This window comes from Bombus vosnesenskii, unplaced genomic scaffold (genome assembly GCF_011952255.1).
Source record: "Bombus vosnesenskii isolate JDL3184/JDL3185 unplaced genomic scaffold, Bvos_JDL3184-5_v1.1 scf7180000013304, whole genome shotgun sequence".
In the NCBI taxonomy this organism is placed as follows: domain Eukaryota; kingdom Metazoa; phylum Arthropoda; class Insecta; order Hymenoptera; family Apidae; genus Bombus; species Bombus vosnesenskii.
Window position 1 is genome coordinate 1,690,770 of NW_022882953.1, and position 21,242 is coordinate 1,712,011.

General features: G+C 42.7%; 1 protein-coding gene across 4 annotated transcripts in view; it reads left to right on the plus strand.

The window, feature by feature from the left end:
• LOC117234230 (semaphorin-2A) overlaps positions 1 to 21,242 on the plus strand; it is a 555,746-nt gene that overhangs the window by 287,787 nt on the left and 246,717 nt on the right. The window contains exon 1 of one of the 4 annotated variants that reach the window (XM_033495221.1): positions 15,357 to 16,789. The exons of the other annotated variants lie outside the window; for them this stretch is intronic. Within the exon in view, the coding sequence (XP_033351112.1) occupies positions 16,612 to 16,789 (178 nt within the window). The 5' untranslated portion in view covers positions 15,357 to 16,611. Of the gene's footprint in view, positions 1 to 15,356; positions 16,790 to 21,242 lie in introns of those variants that run through there. 4 annotated transcript variants of the gene reach the window in all.

Sequence of the window (21,242 nt, forward strand, 5' to 3'; positions counted from 1 at the left end):
AATGCAAGGTGCATGTTCTCGTAGTCGTTTTTGCCAGCGTCCGCGAACCGAGCCAACAAGCTAGGCATCCTCTTGCCAACACTGTCTTTCGCTTCTTATCTCACAGTCGTAAAGTGCATTCGCTCTTGATAATAGTACGTAACGAAAGGCGACTCTCGAATTATCGCAATAACGCACTTTGCGATACATCGCCGGGAAACATTCCGCGCCAAAGGAATTCCCCTACTATATTCCTGCAAGTAAATGGGTCCATTAAGAAATTTAATATCTTTCAGTACGACTGCAGTGCTGATATTAGCAAATTGCGTACTATTTTTCGCAATATTTTTATCAGATCAGAAAGGAAATGATTATATTCGAAAATTTCAATATATATCTTTCATATACACTGAGATATATTATCAACAGATTTAATAAAATGTTTCTATCTGTATTTCCTATCCACGAAAGTTTTACGTTAAATACTTGCAAAATTTATTCACGAATATTGCTAGCTTTCCTATTCATCTCTGAAGCAGGAATACTTAAGCAAGAATAATCTCATATTTATATTTCCAAAAATAGAAGACATTAGCTTCTAAACGATAAACGAAGAATGATGCTGTGAACAGATAGAAGGATAATCTTTTTAAATTTCTATGAAACTATTGCACAAATTCTATCACGATTAATATGGAAATGTTCGTGTTCGTTCGTCGTCAGCCGAGATCAAACGATCCTAAACCTAACGGCGTTGCACCAAAGTGGGAAAAAGGAAATCAATTTGTTCTCGCGTTTCAATCGACGGATTAGAAGTTCTCGGGTATTTTTTCCCCCTGAATTCGTGGAAATCGTTGCCAGGTGCGAGTTTATGCAAGTTGCCGGTTCCTGTTGTTCCTGGTGATTGGAAATCGCTTTTGTCGTTAAGCCAAATCGCATTTCTAGATTGCCTCGTTACCTCGAGCTATTCTGGACACCTCGGACAACGCCAACACGAGAACGAACGAGAAGGGATCGGTTAAAGCCTGTATTGCGAAAGCCTCGTCCAATTATCAGCGTCTACAGGGCTCAAAGCAGTCGCTCCTTTATTGTGTTTACTGATTGCTGACGACGCTCCCGAAGGTAGCTTCGCTTATGCGGAAGCACTCAATATCCAAACACCCGAATTTTCAGTCGACCCTCTATTGAGAAACGTCGTTCTCCGCTTGCATCAATACCAAACTGGGATTCCGTTTAACTTGGTGGCATATCAGTTTTAGCAAAATTGATGCACTTGCTCCCGAGCACTACGTAATCCTCTGTTATAACCAGATAGAGGAAATAGGCAAATCTTCGATGAATTCCAATTTGTTAGTCCTTTTATCCCATTTACTTGATTGGTATACGAATACAAAATGTCATTTTTAACTCATAAAGAACACATGGGAAAACCATGATAATTCATTTAAAAGATTTTACTTGCTTACTTTTTTACTTTTATGTCATTTGGTAGTTTCAAAAGTGAAACGATTAATATTACGATATATTTAATGTTGCTAGAATTGACAGTTTTGGAATCTCGCGATGAAATAAAAGTACAGTTCTGGTTACGTGGAATTGATTAGTAAATTTTAACGTTGCATATTATGTTCTTTCCCTGTGGTGTTTATTGTATTTATTATCAATATAATATATTGTATTAATCTCATGCGAGAAAATACTCTGATCGAATATTCTCATTGTTCATGGTAGATAATATTTAACAAAGTTTAGGTATTTTTGTTATAAATCTTCTTCACATCGAACATACGCGATTCAAGGCAAATTGTCGATAGTATAAAGAATGAATAGTATAAATCGTCAATTTCAAACTTTGAAAAATCTGACCTAATATGTTTCGTAAAAATATATTCGATTTTTCACAGAATTTTCGATGATCGTAGAATATTTAACTATTCAATGCAATCAGAAAGGTTCGGAACTCCCTCGCTTTTATCAGATTCATATTTCATCTGACTATCAAGTAGTTTGATCGAATTTTCGCATCGTCTTATCGTTGCTCCTCCATGTACCGACTGACCGCGTTAGCAGGTCAGCCAAGCAACTTTTAAATTTCCCATGCACGGCGATACCCGGCCATTGGCATAACGAGAAGGAAACTTGGCCGACAGAGAATCGAGCCGTAAGTGGAATGGGGTGGCAGAGGGGAAAAAAATTCTTGCGAACTACTCACGACGGAGACGGCCAGGATGGAGAAGAATAGCGAGCGTTGAATAGAAAGACGGCGGTAGAAAGTTCGAAAATTCGTTGAAGCGAGGCCAAGTCCGACGTCGTATACAGAGGGCAGAAAATGGCGGACAGAGTCACGTTTGTCTTGGAGTTCTTGCGGGGCTTAGCGTCGCTCACCCCCATTGCTACCGTTTGTTCTTTTGATTCTTTCCAGTCACTTCACCGCCACCGTCGTCCACCTACTCTCCGCCGTTACCTTCCAGAGTAACCCCGGCAATCTTTCTCGAAAAGTTTGGTTATTTAATTTCCTAGCCGCGGTCTGCAAGAGGAGCGCCGCGTCTGCTCCTTTTCCCTATCCGCGTTAAGAGAACGTCCATCTCGTGTGCCCCCAGATGAACATTTTTTCCTTGTCAACCCTCTTATCGCGTGCTGCAAATGATTGTCGAGCTTCGTGAACTCCCTGGGAACAAATTACGTTTAGATTGATCAGTTTAAGGGAAACGTGACCTCGCATTAAAACTTTTACATTTCATAGAATTATTATTATTTTACTAAGTAGAAGTTAGTAAAATTATAATAGGACTAGCAACGATTACAAAACAAATTTACAAATTATCTATCTTAAGTTTCGTAACTTTGGAATTTTTAACGAAACTGTCATGATCTTCGAACGAAAGTAATGCCACAAGCGAAATTTCGCCGGTTCAGAAATATTTCACCGAGAACGGGACGCGAGATAGCGTTTGATAAAGCACGCGTCGATATCGAAGAGACAGCAACATCGCAGAGACGGATACCCGACGGAAAAATAACGCGTCGTCACGCACAGCTTCTCACGATTACGCGGTCTCGCACGCGACGAAGTCCCCGGCAACGATTTCTCGGAACTGTCCCTTTCCCCGACGGTTCTTTTGAATGCTCGTTATCATGCAAACTGCGATACTGCGAAAAAACGTATCCGGTCGAGGGGGAGTTTCGAAGGAACGCGTATCGACTTCAATACGGAACAGCTTCTTCGCGACTGCACGGATAAGAATCTCTTTGGCCACTTTATAGAATCGCGTCTGGTCGTCTCAGGGCTTTTTCGTCGCGCCATTCAATAGTCACACGCTATCCAAACGAATCTTTCGACGCAAGGGTCCACCAGGGAGAACGTTCGGTCCGGATATTCGTTGTATATACAACCGCCTCGATGGAGCTGTGCTTGCAACTGCGATCCTTCCACTATGTTCGTTTGTATACGTACATGTTCGCAAACTGTGTGCACGGACATACCAGCGCCAACGTATAATTCAGTTTTACCCTGAAACGACTCATTTATATGCGTTCGTTTGATTGAATCTCTCCCGCGTAGCCCTGACTCCCTCTCCGCATCGTTTCTTTCCTCCTTCTCGTTCCTCCATTTCATCTCGCTTCCACCACGCAGATTTCCACCCTGTCCCTGTCTCTGTATTTCTTTCTCCCTTCGTTCTCTTCGTTCTCTGTCCTTTGATCCCTTCCCCAAGTTCTTCTCTCATTTCGACTCTACCTATCTCTCATCTCTCTTGCCTTTTCTCTTGTTACCACCCTCGTCGACACCAACGCGGTTAGCTGTTTCAATTTCCCCTCGCCTCACAAAACTGAAAGGCGTGCCCATCATCCGCCGTGTCCTCTCGCTACGCTTCTATTTTTCGTCCTTCGTACACGCCTTTCTATCTTCTGTTCGCGCGATCATCGCTCGTTTTCAACCGTTCCAGATAGTCCACGCGACATCTGTCTCCGTCTGTCATGGATATATCGTTTACAGTTTATAATAGTAGTCTACGTTGTTGACGCACGTTTGGATAGGTCGATGGAATTTGATCGTTGCGCAGTACGATTGTTTGCCCGGTGTCGACGGTTTTCCAGGAATTTCCAGCGACTTTCAACTTTCTGTCCTGTTTATCGGTTCGTGCTTAGAGGCAATTCGGGTTATAGAAGCCTGCGAAACGATCGTCTGGGGGGGAGTAATGGCCAGTTGATTCGATGGAACTAGCTATGGATTGCTTCGACTCTGTTAGAAGCCTCTCGCGTTAGGCTCCGTTTAAGTTACTTTTTACAGGTTCCCCGATGGCGATGATATAAAGTTTCGTTGGCAAACTTCGACCGAGTAGACGTATCGCTCGATTTGTGACCGTTTATAGAAATCGAGAAGGTAAAAAAAGAAGAAAGAACGCCTATGATATTTCTTTGTATATATATATATTTCCTGCCATACGCTTTTCAGGAACACGTTCCATTTCCACTTATCGATTTTGCTGTCACTCAGGCTCTCTTTTACCGTCGAAATTCAATTTGTCACGCGGGCAGGCAGCTTACTTAAATTGAAGTTTACAGCACTTTCTGCCAGTATTTTTGTTTTACATCGGAGCGCTTCGCATCTTACGCGGAATTTTCACCGTAGACGCGCGAGATAACGCAATTTCGTCAGCCACCGGGGTGGAAACGCGTAAAACGCGACTGATTATCCGGCAGGAATCGAAACGACGAAGGGTTTCGTGGGAAGCGGGCTTGATGTAGTTCGGGATGTACGACTAATGCAATTATATCTCCACCCTCTGACTTTCGGTTCATGAATATCACCGTTTGATTTGTATAATGTCGAGTTATTGTTCCGGATTCGAGGGGAGCAACCATTTTATATCGAATATCTTCAACTAAATCGATTTCAGTGAAACGTGAAAACGTACGAAACTTTCGAGAAAATACTGTTTCGAATTATTTGAAAAAATAAAGATAACTACTTTTGTGAAACATATCTATAGAGTATTTTTGAATTGTGTGATTTTTTCCCTCTGAATATTTGTTCGAAACGACTTCTCCGTTCTTTCCTCTGTTTCTCTTATCCTTCTTTTTTTTTTTTGTGACAAATGTATACTCGATAAAATTACGAGAAAGAACCACCTGGATGAAGCATTAATTGAAACGAAGAAAAGCTTTTTTTTCATGCATATTTCGTTATAAATTATTCAATATCGATGTCCTTAACAATATTACGGTGGACGTGGAGAGCGAAGGAAAGTTTGAGAATCATTACCGTCTCTGTTCGTGTTACCGTAGCGCCTTCAATCAAGCTCCGTTGTCTAGACAATTAACCGGACGGTCGATGCAATTAAAAGCAATTGTTACGAGCGTGTGTGTGTGTGTGCGCGCGCGCGACCGCGACAGTGCGACTGGGAATTAATGTTCCTGCATTAGAACAAACGGATCGCTCGCCAAACTCCCAGGATTTCATTAACAATTTTATTCTACTGAAAATTTATTTTTTATTCATTAGCTGGTTATCGACGCGTAAATAAATTAGTTAGTTATTATATAATCGGCTATTTTGCTTTGTTCTATTCAATATCAGACGGAAACGTAACAAGATTAAACGAAATTTCAAGTTTCCTATTGGATATCTATCTATAACATTATTCGATTTTTCTCTATTTTAAAAATATTTAGATTGTCTCATCATCGAAATAGCGTAACCTATTTTATTCTCACCTCGGTTATAAAATCGTATTTAATTCTCTAATCATTTCGCAATTTCCAATCCTTCCAATAAATTCCTAAATTCTAATACCATTAATCATCAGACATTAACGTTGCACAAAGATTAGACGATTTTTATCTTTCATCGTTCTCGTCCACGATCGCTTTCCTTCCTCCGTTAATCTTTAAACACTCAAGTCTTTTTTGTGCTTTAAATGAAAAATGGAGGTTAGAGAAAAGCAGTCCTTTCTTCGATCTTCATTATACTTGGATGGGATTTTTCGTTTTCTCGTTTAACCGGCGTAATTGACGTCTCGAGGGTCAGGAAAACCTCGGTTATCTCGGTGGCACGCATCGATCCGTCCCGTCGGCGCAAAACGCTTTTTAGGATAGGCCGTTTATTCCGGTTGCTTGCCGGGCTGGTGACTAATTACTTCGGTTAACTGCTCGTGAAAAATGCACTACTGGCCGAATCCCCTGAAACGGAATGTATAATCAGGCCGGATTGCTCGGCGATCGGGAGCAGAGAAATACGCGACGGGGAACGGCTCGATCGTTTCGAATGGACATCACTGTAATCACTGGTAATGCAGATGGCGGTAGTCCGCCGATGGGCGCATCGACAATCAGCTATATAATTAGCGAGGCCTCGCCCACCAATTAAGCTGCATTCATTGGACGCGATCGTTAGCCCCGCCGTAAGCATATTGCCGTGAAAAATGTATACGCTGTTCGCTAAACGTTGCTTAACACGGTCGTTGACGCCATTATCGATCCGCTGATGAAAAATGACAAGGTATCGTTTCACCTCGCGAGTACATCGATGCTTTGCTGATCGATGCTGATCGTTATCTCGTGGAATAAAAATGAAAGAGTAAGAAACAGTATCAGAGATGACTCCGATATGGTCCGCTGCAAGTCTAGTTGTCTTCTCGTTTTTATATCAATAAAAAGCATACTTAGATTTTATATAGTGCACGGGTGGTATTGTGTTGAAGAAAGAATAATTTTGTGATCATTCCTTGTTCTTGTTCGGCACTGTCAATTATCCTGTCAGTCAATGCAGTACTATCGATCTCCGCGATACTGTTACTTATTCCGTGTTAGTTATTTTTGGGGAAATTGTGGTAACGTGAAATGGAGGTAAAGTCACGAGGAAAGTGGAGCGACTATGCCAATTCTTGGACTGTGTGTGTGCGTGCGTGTGTGAATCTCAAAGTGAGCATTCTTTTTGCAATTCCATGTTCGGTTTTATTTTAGGTTGTTTTCTCTTTAATTTAGTTCTGAATATAATACACATATGCGAACAAAAATGTCGGTGAACGGATGAATGATCAAGTTTCTATTATTCATTCGTCTGCGTGATAAAATGAATTTGTTATTTTCATGAGCTGTGAACATTTTCAAGACAGTAGTATCTAAAAGTATCTAAAATTAACATAGAAATCATTGACAAGATCAAAACTAACATCGAGACCAGACAGGTGTAATTCAACATTCACGTTTGTGTCTTCTAAATATTAAGAATCAAGAGAAGAACGTTAATTCGTCTATAGAGAGACAAATAAAAGTAGAAACTAAAATTCGAGATACAGGTAGAGATAATGCATCAAAATATTATAGAGCGAGTATTAATTAAACACTGACAAAAACATGAACTGAACAATTTCCAATGTTTAAAGTAATTTTATTTTCCTCGATCCGCTACATTAAACACACGAGAACGTTGGGACACCTAATTGTGGAAACACTCGCAGGGACGCGAAGCGTAAAACCATGGCAAAACTACAGCTACAGGAAGAAAGTTCTCTGCGGTGAAACAACCGGGTCGAAAGAAATCCAAATTTCATTAACTGGCGGATCGATCTTAGCCACAGAGCGGAAAAGTACGCAATGAAAGCAATCGAACCTCTCTTTCAAGGGAATAGCACGGTCTTTATCGTCTGAAAAATCGAACAGCGGAAAGGTTCGCGTTCCTGTGGTTGCAACGTACGACATTAGCGGATACCTATCCCTCGTCGACGTTATTTTGGAGCACGGTAACCACAGCTCGTCCGGTAATCCTGTTCTCGAGCTTGAAAGCTCTCCTCTCTTCTTGCCTCTTTCATTGCGCGTGGTTACTCGAGATCGCGGTCATTTCGAAGGTTTGCCGGGGCCACGTCGGAAGAAGAAGAAGAAGATTCCCTCTCGTTCGCCTTATCGAGAACGATTCTGCACGACGAGGGAGCTCCGCCTCTCGCGATTACGCTATACCGACTTCCATTCCACTCTTTCGATTCTGTGAAGAACAAACAGCCACTGAATCGCGACTCCATCCGCGCTTTACACGCCCCAGTTTCGTCTTGATCGATCTTTTCTCCGTACAGGATTCCTCCTTGACGTTGTTACAAAACGACCGCGATCCGGCTGAACGATCGCGATGCTTCGTGCTGCCCGCTGGCATTCCGATCGAGAAAGAGAAAGTAAACGCGCTTATTTCGTACGATCGAACAAGATGTTTGTAAGATTGATACAGTTGGTGTGCGATAACTTTTCTTTCTCTTAAGGAAGAACGTAAAGACATGGGATTTTAAAGGATTTATAAGTGTGTAAATATCACACATATATTTATGTCATGTTAGAACGATGAGGATTTATAGAGTAAGGCGTATATTTTCTATTTAAGGAGAATGATTAGAATTCTTTAATTCTTTCAAAAGTTTGTAAAAGATTGTACGGTTGATTCCTATAATCACTTAATGTTGGATAATGTGAAATATTATATGTGCTAAAAATAACTCGGTCTATTACGATCAATAAAGCAGTTCCTTCATGATCAATCTCAATTTTATATTCAATATTATGCAGGAATGTTTATTGATAAATAAAATATACTAGCTGTATTTTACACCTTTTACAATTCTTCAAGAAGACACCATGGAAACTCCTATCAATGTCTCAAGAAATCGATACGTTACACTTACGAAATTGCAAAAATCCATGCGCGCGCTAAACGTAAGCTCGTCGCCAGCATCGATTACATTTTCCAATAAAGTCGTTCATAAATCAGATTTCGCGCCCGAGACACCGGCCCGGACGTTAAATTCACCGCGCAAACTTTCGCGAGAGCCTCTTGCCCTCGGCTTTATGAAACCGCTATCCGAAAGGCGACAACGTGGTCCGGGCGGGGTGCAACGTAAAAAAACCCCATCGTCGTTCTACAAGGTTCATTTTATCGAGGGTTGGCGTGTGATCCATCTCTTTTAGACTCGCTCTACATTGCGTTCCCTGTGAGCCAACTATCCCTGACCACGATCGCGGACGCGCCTTGCAGTTTTCGCAGGGATGCGCCCGGGGAAAGTGTTCCACGTCGAGACGTCTTTTTCCCGACGTCTAATATTTTTGTTATTATCCCCGGACGTCTATCGCATCGATATGGAGGATGTATCGGCAGCTGTCGCCTCCGTATAAACGCTAACCGTGTGCGCGTATACGCACACTTGTACACAGGCATGAAGCTAGAAGGGACTAGGTTAACGTACGCGTTCCATGACGAAGAGAGAGTTTAATACGGACGGATGACCGTAAAGCCCCGGTTTCGCTAGGCAAAAGGAAGGTCGAGAGATATATAGAGGGTTGGGTGAGGCAGAGAACGAAGAGAGAGGGTGGCATTGGGGCGGTCCAGGTGTCGATATAATCGAGAGACTTGCTCGTCATCAAAGTGCCCCCGTGGTTCTCCTAGCGCAGCCCAGTAGCGACAACACAACGGCTACAACGGCGAAGCTGGCGGCCCTCGTTAACGCAAAAACGCGAGAGATGATGGATGGATGCTAAATTGCATTAATTAAATCCACCGTGACACCCTAGGCCGGCAGCCTTGGTATCACTCGGCGGCTACGGCTCGGGCCTGCTTGTCTGTGATCGAGGTGTGAGCCGTTTAAAGGGGTATGGGTCACTTTGATGATTACACCCCGTACAGACCACTCTCATCCCCTTTCCCCGTAGACGGTCTTCCTGCTCCTTCCTACTCCATCTTCGGGCCACTCCAACCTACCAGAGAGCCATTCTCGTAACCCATCCAGACCCGTTCATAGTACACGTACCTACCTTAGTACTCGAAGGTTCCGCGTCGAATCTCCGGCTGCACCGACCGAAGCAAAGACGTCTTAACTATCAAAGTCGTTCCCTAGATTAGGCCGCAATACGATACGATTCTGGCAAGAGCACTCCTAGGAGGATACCGGATCCTTTTGTCGTTATTGAATGACGACCTACTCGTTGTTTCGCCGACGAAACCTTGGCACAATTTCGCGCGCCTCTATTGACTGGTTCCCTTTGATCGTGATTCGTTTAGCAGTTGCAGGGCCCGAACTCCGTGTTCCTCTGTATCGGAAAGTAATTTTCTTCTCCGCGCGAATCGATCGGACGTCTGGATTGATTATTCGCAGGTTTTTTAATACGCAGACTCATTGCGGGGTGAAAAGGACGATTATTCAGCGATGAAATGTATTTCTCTCCCGGATGAAGTCAATTATACCGGCAATCGTTATGGATTTTTTACTTCCAGTGACGCGCAACACCGCCTGGAGCCAATTCTGCGTTTATTTAAATTTAATAGCTCCGTGGGGCGCCACGCGATCTTACTCCGGAGAGACGTGAATCGAATGAACGCCTCGTAACACTTTTTCAAATTCTTGCCTCCGTCTTTACTGAGTCATTCTGGAAGACCTTACGATACAATGTCTTTTTTTTATATAAAGCAACACTTACTCTGGAAATCCTTCGATTTTACTAACATTTCCTTCCAAGAAATGTGAAAAATGGTGCAAATGGAATTTAATTGAAAAAGTATCATATTCACCTTTTACAAGTTTTATAAGTCGTATAAGATCGTATCAAAATTATTCAATGTTATCGAAGAAGACGCCAAGAATTAAAAATCAAGTCAAAGTTATATATCACATACTTATGTATTACTTACATAGCCAGAATCTTCGCAAAGTTATTCATAGACAACGCCCATTTTCTCCCTTCGATCCCTCGTGAATCTTTGGTTCGATAGGATCAAGAAAAAAGTACGGCTCCATGAGGGTGAAATATCATTCTGTTTGTAGCCGTTGTATTTCAAGTTCGGAGGGAGGAAATTAAATGAGATCATCCTTTCGTTGTACCTTTTGGAATTGCGTCCTACGCTTTGATGTTCTAATTTGATCCGCGTCGGCGCGGGAAGGAAACACGGGGTTAAGTGGATTTCGTCGAATAAAAGAACACCGGCGCGAGACTCGTATGGCAAAGTAAGACATTATCTGGAGCCAGTGGCGAAAGGAATCGGTCGGATTCTGTTCTTCGACTTCGCGAACGAGATGATGAGATCTCGATGCTGTCGTGTACCATGTGTTTCGCCGCGGAGATAAGTGAGGGTTACGCTGCGTGGATATTGGGTATAATTTAGTAGGTTGAGACCTCGTCGATGTTTCATCAGCCGGAAGAAAGAAAAGGGTAGACGATAGCAGAAGAAAAGGGGAAGTTACGTTTGGTGTGGTATCGTGCAGTGTATCATGTCTTGATTATTTCCAGGATAAACGCGAATCGAGCGTGCTCCTCGGCTAAAAATCATAAGTCGGAATAATAAAAAGCAAGAGACTGGCGCAATTATCTCGCCACTCGCATGCTCGCGTGCACCAACTGGATGGAAACCGTTGCCTTACGAGGCGTGGATCGATGTCGAGAAGCAATTGGGACGGTTAGTTTGTCGCAATTAGAGTTCGTAATGACGATCTAATGATCTCCGTGAATTGCGTTTCTTAGCCGTTGAAAGAGCGGCGCGAAAACGCGGTTAATATTTCATCCCTGTGACGCGTAACAACGTCCAACGATTAAAAGAGGAGGAAATTGGGTCGACGTAATTGTTGAATTTTTAAGTCGACGTTTCACTCTTCCCCTGCCGCTGCTTCTTCTCTCTCATTTGATGAACGCGCTGTTTGTTCAATTAGGCCAAGAGATTCGTTACCCGCGTAAATCATTTTTATTTTCATTGAAAAATATTACACCAGGGACGAAAACGTGAGAAACGGTAAAATTAGAGTGTCATGAGGGGACGCTTTGCCATTTAGGGGGAAAAGCGTGGAAATGCATTTTGAAACAAGCGGGAAAGACGAAAAATGTCTACACTGATAGAGCGCAACAAAACGCAAAGGAAATTCTGCTTGCCTCTCTTTCTTTATATTTTAACTCTTCCTCCATTTCTTTACCCGCTAGATTTTGTTGATCTTCGCGGGTGACAAATATTTTCGAATCGTACGTACTAAAGAGGGATCCGTCGATTTGCTCTTCGGAAGCGACGAAGCATAGCAGCTTCAAAGACGCAGAAGTACCTTCGCGGAATAAGAGGATAATGTGGACTCGATTTGGCGTTCTTGAATATTTAATATCTCGCGAAAGCCTTCTCATCGCGCGGCCGCTCTTTTTACGACAAACCAACCATTTGCTCTTGTCGAAGCGGAACTAAACGAAGAATCCGACTGTGTCCGATGTAGCATCCATAGGATACGCGACCGATCGTCGCTTCTTCTGATTGATCTGCCGTCATGGTGTTCAAGGAATCGTTTAATACTCTCGGATTTTATGGTTTCGCGGCTGTCAAAGAATCGTAAAACGGGAACAGGAGGGAATATGGAAATAACGTAAAAATATTTCCACTGGAAATACGGATTCAAACAGAGGCGAAATCGTTTTATTCGAACACGATTAAGTATACGAATACGTGGTTATCTTTTCAGTCGTGTTCTTCTCGAAACTAGATTTTTATTTTCTCTCCCGGGTAGAATTGAAACACAAACACAAGCGGAGGTTCTTGTTACTGATACTATGTACTTCGGAAATCGTATCTAATAAAACAGTATTTATGATCTTCAAGTCAACATCGAGATACCATTATTGCTTCAATCGATCACTTATAAAATTATATCGGTTCTTCGTAATACAAAGAACTGTTTAATTTATAAGATATTGCTACAGCATAAGAAAAGAGACATATATTCTTTCTTGGTCATAAGGACGAGATCCTATTAAACTGGGTTTCACACGTCTATAAATCAAACACGAAACATTAAACGGCAACTTAACTTTGCTAAAACTTATCACATCCCCCTTCCCTCGAATCGCGTGTTTCTGCGTTGCACGGAGGTCCATTCAGGCCTTCGTCGTTCCATAAGTCAGAACTTCCATGGGAACTTGCTGAAATTTAACCAGGCGTCGGGAAATTCACGGAGCCTCCCCCATCAACCGCATCACGAAATGCTGTCCGGCAATGAATGCCACGGAACAGCCAACATTATAATGCCTTCTTTCTTATTCAAGACGAATCGTTCGTAAGAAGTTCCAAAGTTAAAACGTCGTTTCTCTCGGATGTGTCACTCATCTAAACATGAAAGGGTGTATTATACGTGCTCTTAGGCGAGAACCATTGCATTGCACTACTCAACGGCTGCTTTACCCATTTTCGATTACGTTGCATTCAGGAATAATAATTGCACACTTGCCAGATTGTATAATAATTTTGAGTGTTTTGAATAATGCATTTTTTCATTAATATGTGGAATATATATATACGTGGAAATATTAATATGCAAAAAGATCTTGGAACTAAATAACTTAGAAATATATATTTTGATACTTCATCATAAAAACATTGGCGTTCTAAATAAATTATCTTCCATTTTCTTTTCGTCGTTATTACCAAATTGCAATAAGCGTATATTCTTGTATAGATAAATTTATTTATTGCCTTATTATACATTACAAGTAAATGTAGAAATATCAAAAACTTCTTTTCTTCTTCAACAATAGTTCTAACAAGTAAGTTCTGTGACTTCTTCTTTAGACTAAAACTGCCATAGGGATATAGTTCAAACGTTGCAACTTGGTAAGTAAATTAGTCCAAATGCTTCTTCGACAGAGCTCTTTGGCAAGAATAGAGATCCTGGTGTCTGCATGTGTCGTATCCTGACAATTTATATTCCAGATACTAACCGCAGCAAAAGTCACGTCTATACGGACAATACTTTCAACGATCTTTCTTTCGAAACGGAGGAAAGGTTGAACGTTCGCGTTTAGAAGCCACGCAAGAGAGAGGATTCGTTGGCCCGGTAAGAAACGACAAAGGAAAAGAGGTAGGGGTGGCTCATGCAATTCTAAACTATTTCAATGAAATGGGATAGCGGTTGGTAGATTTGTTGGTCGCGGTGCAACCGGCTAGTTCCTAGACTAGAAGACAAGGCAAAAGGTGGAAGAGAGAGAGAGAGAGAGAGAGAAAGTTAAGAAAAGCCAGGCTTCTGTAAGGACTCGGCTCTCTTCCTTTGTTCTAAAATTCTTACGACTTCCCTTACGTCTTGCTAGGTTCCATTCTCCCTCTTCAGGGACGACAACAAAGGGAGTGGCCTGCGTCAAGCATGGTGGTAATGGCGGCACCACAGCCGCTGGATGATACAAAATTGTTTCTTCTTTCGCGCTTGGTCGGGGAACACTTTGTAGGTAGCGAAACGGGCCGGATATGCCTTGCAACTTTCTTTGCCCGTCAGCTCAACGTTGGCTCAGCTAACTTCGAGGGTTTTTACATTAGCATATCGACTTATTCATACAATCCGCTTCTCTCTTCGTGTTCCGTGACGGATGAACGCGCGCGCAACATTCGTGCTCTCCTCCGGGCTATACGGGACCGTCGATGATCACGCCGTTGAAGACGTACCACGCTTTTTGAGGGGCTTTGAATTTCGCCTTCGACCCTCCGGGGAATACGTTACGACGTGTTTCGATACATTGATTTCGTTAAGTTCGAGTGCTGACTGCTGCGTCCTCAAACCGACTTCGAAACACAATATTAACTTTTTCGAACCATATTTTTAAAAAAATTTAGATCATATTGGTAGACGTAAATCGAAATATCTACTTATATAAATATAGAGTGTTTTTACATTGTACATGGACGTTTCACGGGGTTAATTTGGAGTATAAACTTAGCATCATTATATAGTACGGACAGTTTGTATTAATATTGGAAAAGTTCCACGTAGTTGAACTTTGTCGAAACAAAAATAACTCTATACGCCTATTATAACATTTGCGTCATCTTACACCATTAAACGCGATCGATATGTAGATCGCAATCGTCTTTACACATCGTATGTTAAGGGTTAAGTGAATGCACTTTTCAACGATCGTACAAGTTACTTGTAAAGAAAAGAAGGAGTTGATACGAGTGTCAAGGACTCGAAACATTAGACACAGAAAAATCTGTAATAGAGGGTAGATAACAGGGTTTCACGATAAATCGGGGACACTTCATAATTCAAGCGTTTGCAACGAGAGTTGAACGCTCCAGAGAGTCCAATTCCGAACAGCCGTTTCGTTGGTATGTCCGTATTGGCCCCACGTAGTCGAAAATTTTTCATACGAGCTATAAAAAGCGTCCCCGGGGCGAGGGTTAAGAGAAATATCAGGGGTGATGCTTCTTCGGACATTCGTTCAAACTGGTAAACGACGAGCGACTCGGATTGGAAAGAAACTAACGTGGATCATAGAGTCGCAGAGCACGAGCAGCGCTTGCCGACCGTGGCCGAAGTTTGCCGAGCGCGGCCGACCGCCTGTGAACGCGGCAACTCTCATACGACTGTACAGTCGTGCCGCGGCCTCCATACAGGGAGGTTTGTATAATCTGTGCTGCTCGCAGCGCTCCGTTTCGTCGTGAGAAAGCGTCGTAAGACGCGTGTTCTATCTCGACACGCCGATGGACACAAAACCATGTTGTGACACTTGTACGAACGATCGTTCGACAATCGTGATGTCACGGGATTAAGGAAAGGCTGGCTCGTTCGTGGAGTAAAATTCGGCGACTCGATCGTGGGCTGAGCAACAGATGTGACGTCGCGGGACGCGCTCTTTATATTTAGTTGCCAACGATTTCCTCGGTTGTTTCTTCTGACGCACGAATATATACGTATACGTTCTCGTGTGTCGGTTCAACGGTCGCACGCGACTGTGTATTACTTCGACAGTGACGTAATATGGCGCGAACGAAAGTGTATCACGGACGTCAGTGACATAGAGCTTTACGTGGATAGAAGGGTTAGGTTGCATGTTTAACCGTTTATCATAGATACAAGCCTTGAAACGATTCAGAGGTATTCCGTTCCTATTAGCGATCTTTACTTCGTAACTTTGCGTGTACGATCACGTTCGTGTATGCCACGTAACATAGAAGAAGAAAAAAGAGAAAAAATAAGAAAGAGAAAGTGGAGAATCTTGATTGTTAGGCCTGTATCCGGTGCTCGCCGAACGACCCTATCTCAAGGCCCTCTACCTGCGACTAAGAATACTGTAAGGACACGAGGTACTGGCGCGTCGTTTCTGAAGCAGGAAAGAGAGGCACAGGAAGAATTCCTTTGTCCTCGAGGGCACAGTTGGTGAAGCTGGTGGACGAGAAGCGGCGAACGTAGCGGCCGAAGTGGAAGGGAGAGAAGGAAGCACAGCACGCGGTCGAGTTTCTACCTTGTCGATCGTATATACCTGGCGTGCGTGAAAGAGAGACGGCGCGATCGTCGGTGAGTGAGACGGACAGTGAAAACGAGCCTTGTGGCATCGGTGAACGTCCGTCAGCGCGTTGCCAACGGCAAAGGGCAACAACCACGCCGTGAACACAGATTGTAGCGCGCTGTTAACCAAGGCCAGGTCGAATTTAACGCTACAATACGCATTTTCACTTGACAGTGACCTTTCCTGTTCTCTCTTGCGATTCACGAGAAATTTTCAATCGGTCTCGATACACGTGTTACGCTTTGTAGTGTAATGCCTTTGGTCGAGTAGCGTCAATTGTGCACGCTTTTCGTTTGAAATTCGCGCTTCAAAGTGTCCAGCTGGGTCTGCGTGTGTCCTTTCCGTGAATCGTGCCCGAGGATGCAACGACGAAGATTACCGGATGCCATGTTGCTGCTGGTCAGAGCAGCTGTTCTCGCAGCTGTCTTGGGACTGTTCCTGGGATCGAGCCATGCAAACAGGCCCGCCGGTGCGCATCCCGGCCACGCGTACTTCGAGCAACCTTGCTGCGGACGCTCTCATCTCAGGCATCATAAAGGTTAGAATCCTGCATATAGCCTTTTCCTACTTTTTTCTTCGAATAGGTGCGGTTAGGATTAGTGTGTTAGCATAGATAGCGGATATGCTGGACGTGTTCGGGGAAACGATCCTGTGTTTACATAAACGAACTGTATCTCGTAGTTCGAGCGATAAGTTGAATAAATTCTATAGAAAGTACTGTTGCGTGCAAGCGACATTACATATATATGTGGTGTATTTTGAGATAATTCGAAGGATGTTTTCTTCGATGGAAGAGGAAGATTTTAACGTAATTCTTGTGGTAATAGGAAAATGTTTCTGAAAGTTGTTTAGATTACTCTGGGTTTAAATAAAAATGCACAATTTTTGTGGTATATCCTGTAGATGGAGTTAATACGTAGTTTGTAGCATAATAATTATGGCGGTAAAGTACAAACTGTGTCGCTAAATATAAATTGCTTTAAGATGAGGATTTTTAATCAGTATAATTAACAATCACCCGAATCGATAGATTTTCTCTCTATGATGTTTTTGCTGTTACGCAGCAGAGTTTGATCAAGTGTATATTTACAAACAAGTGGTTCGAAAATCGTATTTCTGCATGTTGTGTTTACCTTGGTATGATTAAATCAATGAAATGAACGATCAAACTGAAATTTTTTGGATAAAAGAGAAAAACAATTACCGAACGTTCTATATTCTATACTATCAAACTGACTGAAATAAAATTTCGCCTATATTTATTATGCAACAACCTAATATAACTTGCAAGTATATGTCTAATCAAATTCAAAGAAAACACAAGGCTCGCGTTTAAGAGTCCAAAGAATTGGCTTTTATTCTTTCGAGTTAAAAAATTCCAACAGTGCAAGTTCAATTCAATTAGAGTATTGTGAAAGATTTTGAAGTATTTAGGATATCTAAACAGACGTGAGACACGTAATACGATGTCAGATAACCAACTCGCGTAGTTAAAGTTACACAAGTGTTTTTATCAGTTTGGAAAATCTTCGACTTGGCCAATTACTGACTTAGAATTTCTGAATCTTTGTTTTAACGAATTTCTCAGCACGTGATGTAAAGTTCCTTCGGAGGTTATACGCGATTTCCTATGATTTCAAGAAAAATGTAAAATCACATTAAACTGCCTTGAAGTGTATGTAAGTAGGTTCGTAAAACGGAACATTGGAAACACGGAAAAATTGAATTTGGAGAACACCCAAAGTATAATAAAAATCGGGCTCGGCCATTTGCCGCTATACGAAACGTAATACCTGTCTCCTGTAAGTTGGAAAAATCCTGGGGATCTTCGAACGGATTTAAACTTTCAGTTCAAGCATGTCTGTTTACCGACTCGCGTTCAGAATTCATCAGTAGGGTACACAGTTTGTCAATCTTCCCTTAAATCCACCGGACGTTCTATGTACGTCCCACTGGTGAAGATTTTCACCAACTATGAAACTTCCTTTCGACCACTTGTCTCCCGAACTAAAATATCGAAAACTTTCGGCTGACAAACTTCTACCGAAACGTCGGGCATTATCGCTTCGACATGTTCGATAGCTAGCGAAAACTGATTCACAATGCGCTTTTCATTAATTACCGGGTAATAATGATTTCGTTGCATCCGTTGCCTGGTACCGAGTACTTGTCGGGAAATCTCGCAGAACAATGTGTCGTTACTGCCACGTAAATACCCTTTCATTAATTAATATTATGAGTTTCACTTCTGTCGGCCGCTCTAAATACCAGCTACCCTCGCGTTCATGGAACAATGTGGCCCGCAACCCGTATAAATCGCCAACTTTCAAACATTCCACATCGTCCGGTCGGCCTTTGCCTATAAAAGACCAACCCACAGACACCCTCGGTGGCTGAAGGTTAACGAAGTCTCCGGTGGTGGTTTACTCTTGGAATTTTCAATGGTCGCGTGAAAAAAAAAGATCGCTTTTCGCCACCGGTATACATGTACGAGGACAGTAAGGGTGGGATTAAAAGGGTGAAGTTTTTTCTTTAGCCGGAAGGGGGTGGCACTGGCGGGGTGGACGGCGTAGAGATAGTGGCCGACCCCCACAAGCGTTCTCTTTTTCGCGGTAAATCATTTAGGAGGACACGCCGGTACGAAAGGGACGTAAAAACGACGTAGCCTGGTACCGAAAAGCCCGTTAGCATACATCACCAATATTATCTCGGGGAGGGCCCTGCCACACGATATTACCGGGGCTTAGAACGCCAGGACTGACTTCATTATGTGCCGGGGGAGAGAGAACCGTCGAATGGAATGTGGAATGGTTGGTTGGTCGGGCAGAGCCGGCTGCTGGCTGGTTGCTTGGCTGCCTCTCCGCCAGTTGAGAGCCACCGAACGCAGGCCCCTCTCTTTTCCACGTATGCATGCTCTTCGCCCTGTACATGCACGAGTTGTGTTTGGAAAATGCGTGGTTTAGAGGCGTATGAGTTTCGATGGGGATGCAGAAGAAAGGTAGCAGGTCGAGGGTAGCGGTGCCACACGTGAGAAAGGTGGTCCATCGGTGGCGCTCTCGCGCAGAGAGCAACGGATGGGAGCTTTCCGCAAGAAATTTTTCAACTCGCACACCGTCGACCAACAGGCCAGACGAGACACGAAATTCTCGTTTAGTTTTTTGTTGGTCGCGCGTTTCGCTTTCTTTGCTCGCGCGAACGTAATTTTAATTGCGCGGTTGTCCGCCTTGTTATGCGAATTTGCTCGCCACTTTTTCCTCTCGTTCCACGCGAAATTGCTGTTACCGAGGCCGGAGGGAACACCGAACCTCTCGTCGAGTTTCTCGTTTCTCTCTCTCTCTCCACCTTCTCTCGCGAGGTCGTACCAGGTTGGCCAGGGGCGAAACGAAAATTTTCACCCGTTCTCCTTTTCGTTGTTGATTCCACGCTGCTTGGTTTATCGCCTACGGTTGTTTCTGGCGTGGGGGTTTGTTTCATTATCGGTTCATGGAGCAAATAGATGTTAGGGGTTCTCGTAACGATGATGCTGAACCCTTGATCTCTCGCTCGATTCTCGGACGAATGGGCCGTCTAATCTTTTGTTGAACGATTCTGCGTTCGGAGTATGACGTTACATATTCTGCGTGCTGCTAAACTGCGTAACTGAAGATATATAAATACCATGGAAGCGTATTCTATGTGAGTTATTGTAACGCGAGATCGACGATAAGGGAGCATTACGTGCTGATTTCTGCAGAGAAATCGATGTTGATAACGTGCTTGATAACGAACATTCGTGGCTTTATGGACGTTTTATAATGTGCATATAGCATGTATATAATGAAAACTTCTAATGCATTTTATTTTTTAAACATTTCATAGTTGACATGCAATCAATTTATGTAAAAAGTCTTTTGTCTAGTAACGCGATAGAATAACGTATTGAAAATTCCTGTTAGCGCAGAAAACAAATTTACATAGGGCAGAGTTATTTTTATGGTAACGTCGTTTTTTACAATTACCTTTTCCGCGAGTGTTTTAAATAGCGGAAATGCGCGCTACTGGATGCAGAACACGTCTACTTTTTCATCGCGCAAAAACTGGAATATATTGCAAAACCGCAGGTCACGGTTTTCCGTTATTCAGATACCAAACAGTACGTTAATTTAATCCGCACTTGTGGCTGCAACTGTACGCCATGATACGATCATGAATCGTAAACCCCAAGTATCGAGTCTCTCTGGTAACTAACAGAACGGATATTAATTTCGACGAGCTTCTCAAACTGACCCATTGATCTAATTTGCACGCACATTTCACGTGTAACGTGTTCTGCCTGTATATCCATCTAAGATGAAATGAAATTTACGCGAAACGCGTCTAACTTGGGCAAACACGGTTTTCCTCCCTTTTGATTGCTAACTTGTCTTTTTCTTAATTTCGTAAGTTTGTTGGTAGCAGAGAAGTTGTCGTTGTACAAAGTATCAAAGAAGTATCACAGAAGTACGTGAATTAGAAAGTATGTTATATATGAAATTTCTGGAAACTTTTTGTTTTAAATGAACGAACGATAAAGTTTAAGAAAGTCGAAAGATAATCGTAGCAGTTAATTCTTTTTTACCGGTAAAGATAAATTGTGGTTCCTTGGTTACACGATTTATTCTAAGGTAACACAACTTCTGAGTAACTATCGTTCGAGGAGAGAATTCACAAATTCAAGAAGAAGTTTCGCTGCTAATTTATCAGATCTTTATAATTCGTTTATCGGCGATGCAATCTCCTTTGATAAACGGAAACTCGAGGTAGTTTTGAAAAATAACCCGATTGCCGATCGAACGGCAACTCCTCGAGCTGTTTCGAACTTCGTAGACCTTCGGCCGAAGGAAAATTTTCATAGTCGGAAATCGTTCCATTTAACGAGCCGTGTCGCGAACTTTCTTAGAAAGGGTCACGAAATTTTATAAACGAAAAACTGACCCCGACTTCGATAATTAGTCCTGGCACAAGAGAGCCTT